General features: G+C 35.8%; 1 protein-coding gene across 1 annotated transcript in view; it reads right to left on the bottom strand.

Moving 5' to 3' along the window:
• Positions 1-1,306: 1,306 nt before the first annotated feature.
• Positions 1,307-9,949, bottom strand: part of LOC121392666 (fibrinogen-like protein 1) — a gene marked incomplete at its 3' end in the record, with an annotated part of 18,134 nt that continues 9,491 nt past the window's right edge. The window contains exons 2-3 of the mRNA XM_041523779.1: positions 2,827-2,923; positions 1,307-1,456 (exon numbers count right to left, since the gene is read on the bottom strand). Coding sequence (XP_041379713.1) covers positions 1,307-1,456; positions 2,827-2,923 — 247 coding nt within the window. The remainder of the gene's footprint in view (positions 1,457-2,826; positions 2,924-9,949) is intronic.

Below are 9,949 nucleotides of genomic sequence, written 5' to 3'. Positions count from 1 at the left end.
TCGTTCCAGCCAGTGCACCGCGACTGGTATATCAAAGGCCGTGGTATGTACTACCCTGTCTGTGGGATGGTGCATATAAAAGATCCCTTGCTGCTAATCAAAAAGAGTAGCCCATGAATATCTGCATGGTCCTTAACCATATGTTTGATGCCATATAACCATAAATAAAATGTGTTGAGTGCGTCGTTAAATAAAACATTCCTTTCTTTCCTTTCTATGGCATATCTTTCACTATCAGGGGGCGGGACTTAGCTCAGTCGGTTAAGTGCTCGCTTGAAGTGCCTGCGTCGCAGGATCGAACCACCTCTGTGGATCCATTCAGCTGATTAGGTGGGGGGTTTTCCTCGTTCCAAACAGTGCACCACAACTGGTCAAAGGTCGTGGTATGTGCTTTCCTATCTGTGGGAAAGTGCATATAAAAGATCCCTCTGATGACTACGAGTCAAAATTACTAAATGTTTGACATCCAATAGCCGATGATTAATAAAGCAATGTGCTCTAGTGGTGTCATTAAACAAAACAAACAAAGTTTCACTAACAACAATTTCCGTACATCTTAAAATGTGTCGGGTCATCCTAGTGCTTCTAACACCACAAAATGGATTTTTGTCAAAATTAAAAAAGGTACATACCTCTGAGAAGTAACAGTTATGGAGACAATCTCTAGACCTGTATTAAGCAGCCTCCTGTCTTAAATGGTTACTTTTTAATATTCTTTTTGGTGTTTGTTTTAACACATTTGGTAGGACTTTCCTTTGGCACTGTCACGTATAAATACTTACAATAAATACTTATAATAAATAGAGTTAAGGTTAGGGTTAGGGTTAGTGACGGTGCAAAGGAAAGTCCTTCCACACATTTATTACCCTCAAATACAATTGGCAAAATATGTGGTATTTAATGACTATTCGTGTTGTAAATACCTGCACAATGACGTATTAACACTTCAGTTTTATTAAAGGGACATTCCCGAGTTTGCGGCAATGTTTAAGATGTTAAAATATAAGTGGCTGTATATGAAACGTGTTTCTGATCGTTCTAATATTTGTACTAGGTTAAATTTCATTTTATTTCCTAAAATATGTTTTTTTCATACGAAAGAAATTATTTGAAGACAAACTCCAGTTTGGGCTTCTTACAAATATTAAGACGACCAGAAACACATTGAATATACAGACACTGATATTCTAAACAAGTTAATATATTTAATATGTAAGTTTAATTGTAGAAATATTTTATTAGTCTGAAACATCTTACAATGCAGCAAACTCAGGAATGTTCCTTTAAGCATAACTGTGAAACTTACCGGCTGTCCCACTGTAAGAGCCCACATGCAGCCGGAAGTCGTCTTCCTCTGACGCTATGGTGAAATTCTTATACAGAGCGTAATCGTTGTCCATGTCAATTCTCAGCTCATAATTACCTTGGCTGGTAATACGATGAATATCCCTATTTCCTGCAATATAATATGAATGAATGAATGAATGTTTAACATCGGCTATTGGGTGTCAACGCAATATAATATAACCCGTAGATATTGAAAGGGGAAGTAAAGTCAAATATGAGCCTTATGTGTTGGAAAAATATTAGGAGCAGCAGTTGTATTACATGTAAAAAAAAAAAAATATATATATATATATATATATATATATATATATATATAGTCAGCTTGCGTTATAATTATTTTATAAGGCGGATGACTTGAAACACGATAGTCAGTGGCGGATCCAGAAAATCCATGGGGGGGGGGGGGGGGGGCAGTGACAGGAGGTGGAATGCAAGGGAACATTGGAGGAGGGTCATCGTAAAAAAAAAAAAAAAAAAGGAAATTAATATATAATAAAATTATAACTATCGCAAAATTTAGGGGGGGGGCCTGCACCCCCCACCCCCCTAGATCCGCCTCTGATAGTAGTGACCAAGTTTTTGTTAACGCCGACTTCATTCCGGAAAAAACAAACAAATTAAACGATTTTATGAAAGAAAATGCATTTTTGAATTAGTATGTTTTATTACATACCCATTAAATCTTACTATATAAATACAGTCCTGAATACAAAAATGAAATACACTTTTCCGTATTCAACTCAACTGCCGGAACTATGCCGTATTCAACGCTACTATTTATAGCACATGGTTACCGGGAATGCCCGTAGCGATATGTAAACACAGTTGGTGCTCGATTTGAATTATTTATTAAAGCAGTTATTGCATGTTTAAAATGCTATTTTGTGGGAAATTTGAACTGAATACAGACTAAAATCTTGACGACCCCTCCCCCCAAACCCCCCCCCCCCCTTCCCCAACTAGATTCGACCCTGATCGGGAAGGGATCCACATTGTTGCTTCACAATTCACGACGACATTTTTATTATTATCGGGTATTTGCTTTATTTGTACAAAATTGCCGTCGCAAGATCATCTGAATTTCGAATTTCGTAAATGCACACACAAAGTTAAAGTTTGGTTTGTTTAATGACACCAACAGAGTGATTAATTTATTTATCATCGGGTATAGGATGTTAAACATTTGGTACATTTGACATATAGTCTTAGAGAGGAAACCGCAATATTTTCCCTAAATAGTAGCAAGACATCTTTTATATGCACCATCCCACAGACAGGAGAGCACAAACTACGGCCTTTGATATTCCAGTCGTGGTGCACTTACCAGAACGAAGAACAGCCCAATGGGCCCACCGACGGGGATCAATTCAAGACCGACCGCGAGGTGAGCGTTTTACCACTGGGCTACGCCCCGCCCCGCTTCATAAAAGTCAGTGTAGGCCTACAAGACACTCATGTAACATAATAGTCTTCTCTCACCTAACCAGAACTCTTTAATCAAATCTCCAATTCTGACTTTATAGTCATTCCAAGACGCGAAGAAATGTTCCCATCCATTTTTACGTCGCTGAATAACCTAGTAAAACAAAACAAATCTTTAAGTTCCTGTTGTTTCACTTCCTGGGGTGTAATTCACGGTGTCCTCCCATTTTGCCTACAACCCACTTTGCCTACACTCAGTTTGCCTACAACCCACTTTGCCTACACTCAGTATGAAAAGATGCCATCCCCAGTTAAAAGTGGAGCATTCCATGTATAAAAATAACAAGACAAAATAATATGACAAACACATATTTTATTATAAAAACGATTAACATTAAACAATAAAAATAATTAAACTATTAAATGACCTCACAAATATTAAACAAATATATATCAAAGAATCATGAAGGCCATTTCACTTTGATCACATATTAAAGATCACAGTTTGGGATCATTGCACTAATACTAATCACCATAAAGAGCATGAAATTACCTTTGTGCAACTAAGCCCTAATTACATTACTTATGTTCATTATAATATTAATTGTTTATGTAATACAATATTTTTATATTGGTTTGAGACGCAAAATAATAGGGATTGTCCCACTATGAACTGGGGAAGTCACTTATTCACACTGTAGGCAAACTGAGTATAGGCATACTGGGTTGTAGGCAAAATGGGTGTAGGCAAAGTGAGTTGTAGGCAGAATGGGAGGGAACCTAATTCACTAAACTCTCGCAAGTTTGCCATCTCGCAATGCAATGCAAAAAGACTTCCAAAGAGGATGCTTTGTTGTCTAACAGAGCCTAAAAGAGCTTTGTGAATTAGGCCCCTGGCTCCGTATTCATAAACGTACTTAAGTCAATGTATGATTCCTAAGTACATATTTAAAGTACATAGATAAGTATCATACATTGAATTAAGTACGTTTATGAATATGGAGCCTGGTCCCATAGGATCGCCTAGTTACACTGCTAAGCTTTCTCGCTTCTTGGTTCTATAACATCATTTACTGATGCTAAACACAAACATATCCACAGTATGAATAAACTCAAAATCACCCCCCCCCCCCCCCCCCACTATAATATTATTTTCTGACGCAAATCACAAACACATCCACAGTATTAATAAACTCAACATCACCCCACCCCGCCCACTGTATAATATTATTTACTGACGCAAAACGCAAATACACATACACTATTAATAAACTCATACCCTCCTCCTCCCATTCTATAACACAATTTACTGACGCAAAACAGAAACATATGTACAGTGTTAATAAACTCATAATCACTCCCCCCCCCCCCCCCCCCCCCCATTCTACAACATTGTTTACTGACGCAAAACGCAAACACATCCATAGTATTAATACTCATAATCAGCACACCACCACCTCCCCCAACCCCATAATATAACATCGTATACTGACGGAAAACACATCCACATTATTAATAAACACAATAATCACCCCGCACCATTCTATATCATCGTTTACTGAAGCAAACCACAAAAACATTCACTATATTAATAAACTCACAATTACTCACACCCTCCCCCATTCTCTAACATCGTTTACTGACGCAAAACACAAACACATCAACAGTATTAAACTTATAATCACCCCCCCCCCCCCCACACACTCATTCTATAACATCATTTAATAACGCAATACACAAACATATCCATATTTGAATAAACTCATAATCACCCCCTCCCCAATTCTATAACATCATTTACTAATCTAAACAAACACATCCACAGTATTAATAAACTCATAGTCACACCCCCCCCCCCCCCATTCTATAACACCATTTACTAATCTAAACAAACACATCCACAGTATTAATAAACTCATAGTCATCTCCCTCCCCCAATTCTATAACATCATTTACTAATCTAAATAAACACATCCACAGTGTTAATAAACTCATAGTCACTCCCCCAATTCTATAACATCATTTACTAATATGAACAAACACATCCACAGTATTAATAAACTCAGTCACCCCCTCCCCCTACCCCAATTCTATAACACCAGTTACTAATCAAAACAAACACATCCACAATATTAATAAACTCAGTCACCCCCCCCCCCCCAATTCTATAACATCATTTACTAATCTAAACAAACACATCCACAGTATTAATAAACTCATAGTCACCCCCCCCCCCCCCCCCCCCCCCAATTCTATAACATCATTTACTAATATAAACAAACACATCCACAGTATTAATAAACTCATAGTCACCCCCTCCCCCAATTCTATAAGATTATTTACTAATCTAAACAAACACATCCACAGTATTAATAAACTCATAGTCACCCCCTTCCCCTCCCAATTCTATAACATCATTTACTAATGTAAACAAACACATCCACAGTATTAATAAACTCATAGTCACCCACTCCCCCAATTCTATAACATCATTTACTAATATAAACAAACACATCCACAGTATTAATAAACTCATAGTCACCCCCTCCCCCAATTCTATAACATTATTTACTAATCTAAACAAACACATCCACAGTATTAATAAACTCATAGTCACCCCCTTCCCCTCCCAATTCTATAACATCATTTACTAATCTAAATAAACACATCCACAGTATTAATAAACTCATAGTCACCCCCCTCCCCCAATTCTATAACATCATTTACTAATGTATACAAACACATCCACAGTATTAATAAACTCATGGTCACCCCCTTCCCCTCCCAATTCTATAACATCATTTACTAATCTAAACAAACACATCCACAGTACTAATAAACTCATAGTCACTCCCCTCCCAATTCTATAACATCATTTACTAATGTAAACAAACACATCCACAGTATTAATAAACTCATAGTCACCCCTTCCCCTCCCAATTCTATAACACCATTTACTAATCTAAACAAACACATCCACAATATAAATAAACTCATAGTCACCCCTTCCCCTCCCAATTCTGTAACATCATTTACTAATCTAAACAAACACATCCACAATATTAATAAACTCATAGTCACTCCCCTCACAATTCTGTAACATCATTTACTAATGTAAACACATCCACAATATTAATAAACTCATAGTCAACCCCTTCCCCTCCCAATTCTATAACATCATTTACTAATCTAAATAAACACATCCACAGTATTAATAAACTCATAGTCACCCCCCTCCCCCAATTCTATAACATCATTTACTAATGTAAACAAACACATCCACAGTATTAATAAACTCATAGTCACTCCCCTCCCAATTCTATAACATGATTTAGTAATCTAAACAAACACATCCACAGTATTAATAAACTCATAGTCGCCCCCTCCCCCAATTCTATAACATGATTTACTAATCTAAACAAACACATCCACAGTTTTATTAAACTCATAGTCACTCGTTGCCCACTGACTTCATTTATTCATGCTAAAACACAAATTCGGCCCCATATTATTTAAACGTAAGTAAACATTTGTTCGATTATTCCCATTCGACGTGATGGAACAGGTTGTTGTGTCAACACCATCATCACCTGGGGTCTTATGCATGACCAGAACAGAACAGAACAGAACTTTATTCACTCAGATCGGTGTTACACTTGAGGTGGTTTACAAACCAAGTATACTGCTTAAAATAATAATACAATCAAATACTCAAATAACTATATAAATTTACAACACATAGTTAATCACTTTCACACATGTACACAATAATATGCATATAATCAAACTTACAAATAAGTAACTTACAAAGATAAAAAACATTTTTAAACACGTCGTTAATCAAATTAATAAATGTACATAATTTCTTTATATTTGATATTTTTGTGGAGTTAAATAGCTGACTTAATTTAAAAGTGTTGGGTCTAATATAAAAACATTTCTTTAGCTATGTACTTCTTTCATTAGTAAACTGAGGACACTGAAATAAATAATGGAATTCAGCACCCACTGCAATGTTACAAAGAGGACATATTCTATCTTTTTCTTTCAATATTCTGCCATCTGCCTGTTTCAATCGGTAGATAATGATTGCTAGTTCTGAAGCGACTAAAAATAATGCGAAGTACAGAAGGTAGTTTTAACATTCATGTTTTGTTTTAAATATCCTATAGGTAATGCATTTTGGATAAGAGTTTAAGTGATCATTCCAAGCTTGTAAACATTGATCTCTTAGTCGTTCAGAAACTGTACGAATAAAAGCTTTTTTATTTAAGATGTTTTGGTTTAACCAGTAATTACCCAAGCCTAGTTTATTTAGAGTATCATGTATATGTATCAACCACTTAAACCTATAACGATACTGAGCATTTTCACTTATCATAATTCTATACAGTATAGCTGCTATTTTGGATGCCTTACCGGTAATTAACGTAGCCCCAAAAATTAGCATCCTAATTTTTATCTTCATATCTAATGGAAAAGCTCCTAATTCTCCATAAATCATGGTCAGTGGTGTACTCTTTCTTAGCCTCAATATATCTCTTAAAAAAATTAACTGTACTTGTTTAATGTTTTGATTAATACCAAAGCCCCAGATTTCCGAAAAATATAAAAGGAAAAATTCGTAATTGAATATCTAAGGGTAAATTTAGATTCCTGATTCTAATGTTTAGTAAAGTCAATAGTTTTTTAGCCTGCAAGATAAGAGCTTTTTTTGCTTGCTCAAGCGATCCAGTTCAGGTAAATAATATTCCTAGGTATTTATAGCTATCGACAATATCTAATTTTATATCTTTGATGTAAAAAAAAAATAATAATAAATAGTTTTTTTTTTAAAATGGTACTTTTGTGCCAAAGATAACTATTTTTGACTTCTCAATATTTACTATTAGTTTCCAATTGTCGCAGTATTCTGAAAACCCCCAACGTGTAATGATTTCTGTAGGTTGTCTGAAGATTCTGCCAGAATAACTCCATCGTCAGCTTAAAGTAGCATAGTAATTATTATAAATGGATCAGTATTGTTATGTTCGTACTCAAATTTAACCCCTTTACATTGTTGATCCACTAGTACATCTTCTAAATCGTTTAAATATATAGCGAATAATATGGGTGAAATATTTTAGCCCTGACGTACACCTTCATACATTTTGTAGACAATTCTAAGAAATTTACCGTTTACATCTAGACTTAACATCTTTTGCCACAACCCTGTTCGCCAACCCGTGTCAAAAGCTTTAGAGAAATCGATAAAAGCACAATATAGTTTTGTCTTTCGTTGTTTTAAGATTTCACGTAGAGCATATAAGGAAACAATACGGTCATTTGTACTATAATGTTTTCGAAAACAACCGAATGTCTCAGACAACTCACTGTCCCGAACTTTGGCCGTCGCCAGTTTCCAATGCATGGACCCGACGTGTGACTACGACAACAAAGGTCGAGACTTTAGCACGATTGTCACACATTGTATTTCTATTTATAAACTAGGAAATCCCGAGTAATTTCTTCAAAACACTCCCAATATATAAGAATAATTCTCCCGAAATCTATCATATTGCATTACCCACCCCTAAAATTGATAAAAGTAAGAAAACTGAGATAAACATCACGTAGATAATTAAATACTAATTAAAAACTCACAGAGAACTTTATATGGGACAAAATGCACCTGAATATATAAACAAATGTTTGATTTAATAGGGTGAAAAACATGTTACCATGTTACAAATCAAGCCAATGAAACTGAACCTAAATCAAAATAACCCAAAACTATTATCCTGTTCAATTATTTAGACCCAAAGTTTTTTGCAAATGTTACGTTTATTTCCTATTCGATATTTGTTTTCTTTGCATTTACATGAAAACAAACCCAAACCCCGACAGGTGTTATATACAAATCATCATATAAAATGCACGAAGTTGACTTAATTCCACTTTTTAAAAATCTCTGTGTCGTTTGAATGCACGTTATTTCTCCTATAAATAACTACGGTCATTTGCATATCAAAAGCATCATTCTATAGTGCGTTTCAAACTAATGTTCGGTTCTATCGTCCTATCTGCACAAATCGTAGTATGACCTATATTTAAGAAAATATCTGTAAACATGAAGCAGGCGCGGATTCAGGTGGGGAGTTCAAGTGACAAAACCTCATTTTGAAAGAAAAAAAATGTATCAAATATTATAATTATATTGTGGAATACACAAGCGCGCGCGCTGAAGAGAGAGAGAGAGAGAGAGAGAGAGAGAGAGAGAGAGAGAGAGAGAGAGAGAGAGAGAGAGAGAGAGAGAGACGTCATTTATGTAACGACGCACTCAAAATATTTTAATCTATGGTTATATGGTTATAGGGAGAGAGAGAGAAGAATATGGTATGCATGCGATTGGTGGAGGTGTGACCCTCTGCACAACCCCAACCCCACTTAAGGCTTCTTTTGTATATGGAGCGGGACGTAGCTCAGAGGTAAGGCGTTCGCTCATGGTAGGTCGACTGACCATTGGGTTGTGTCTAGTTACAGCCTGTGCACCACAACTGATGTATAAAAGCTGTGGTATGTGCTATCCTGTCTATGGGATGGTGCATATAAAACGTCCCTTATTGCTTATCAAAATTGCTTATCTGAAACAGTGGCCCATGTGGCGGTAGCGAGTTTCTTTCTCACTGTCATAATGCTCCTTAACCGTTTTGTCTGATGCCACATAAACGTATATCAAATGCGTTGAGTGTCGTTAAATAAACATTTCTCTCGTATGTATGTGTAGTCTATATGCATTTCTAGTCGATTAGTTTATAGGTTGTTAGGTTGTTTGATAGTGAATGATATGGAAATAAATCGTTTTTGGTGTTAAAGAGTTCATGCATACATTAAAGTAATACTCCTGATGGGTATGGAGAAATAACTTAATCAGTCGACGAACTCATTTCTTCATCACTATCTTCGTTAAGGGGGACTATCACAGGGGGTATTTTATTTCTTATAAAACTATTTAGTTTTCTAAAATCTTCTTCGATCTTTATTACATGTTTAACTGCGTCAGAGAAGTGTGTAGGTGTGACAGAGTTCAATGCATGTGCAAGTTCTCTCCGCACCGTGGTCATTTTACCATCATTATGATGAGCTATGTGCCCTTTGACTTGACTCCAGATCAGTTCTATCGGATTGAGTTCAGAATGTC

Source organism: Gigantopelta aegis, unplaced genomic scaffold (genome assembly GCF_016097555.1).
Source record: "Gigantopelta aegis isolate Gae_Host unplaced genomic scaffold, Gae_host_genome ctg4260_pilon_pilon:::debris, whole genome shotgun sequence".
In the NCBI taxonomy this organism is placed as follows: Eukaryota; Metazoa; Mollusca; class Gastropoda; order Neomphalida; family Peltospiridae; genus Gigantopelta; species Gigantopelta aegis.
Note: the sequence above shows the minus strand (reverse complement) of the source record. Positions and strands in the feature narration are given on the sequence as shown.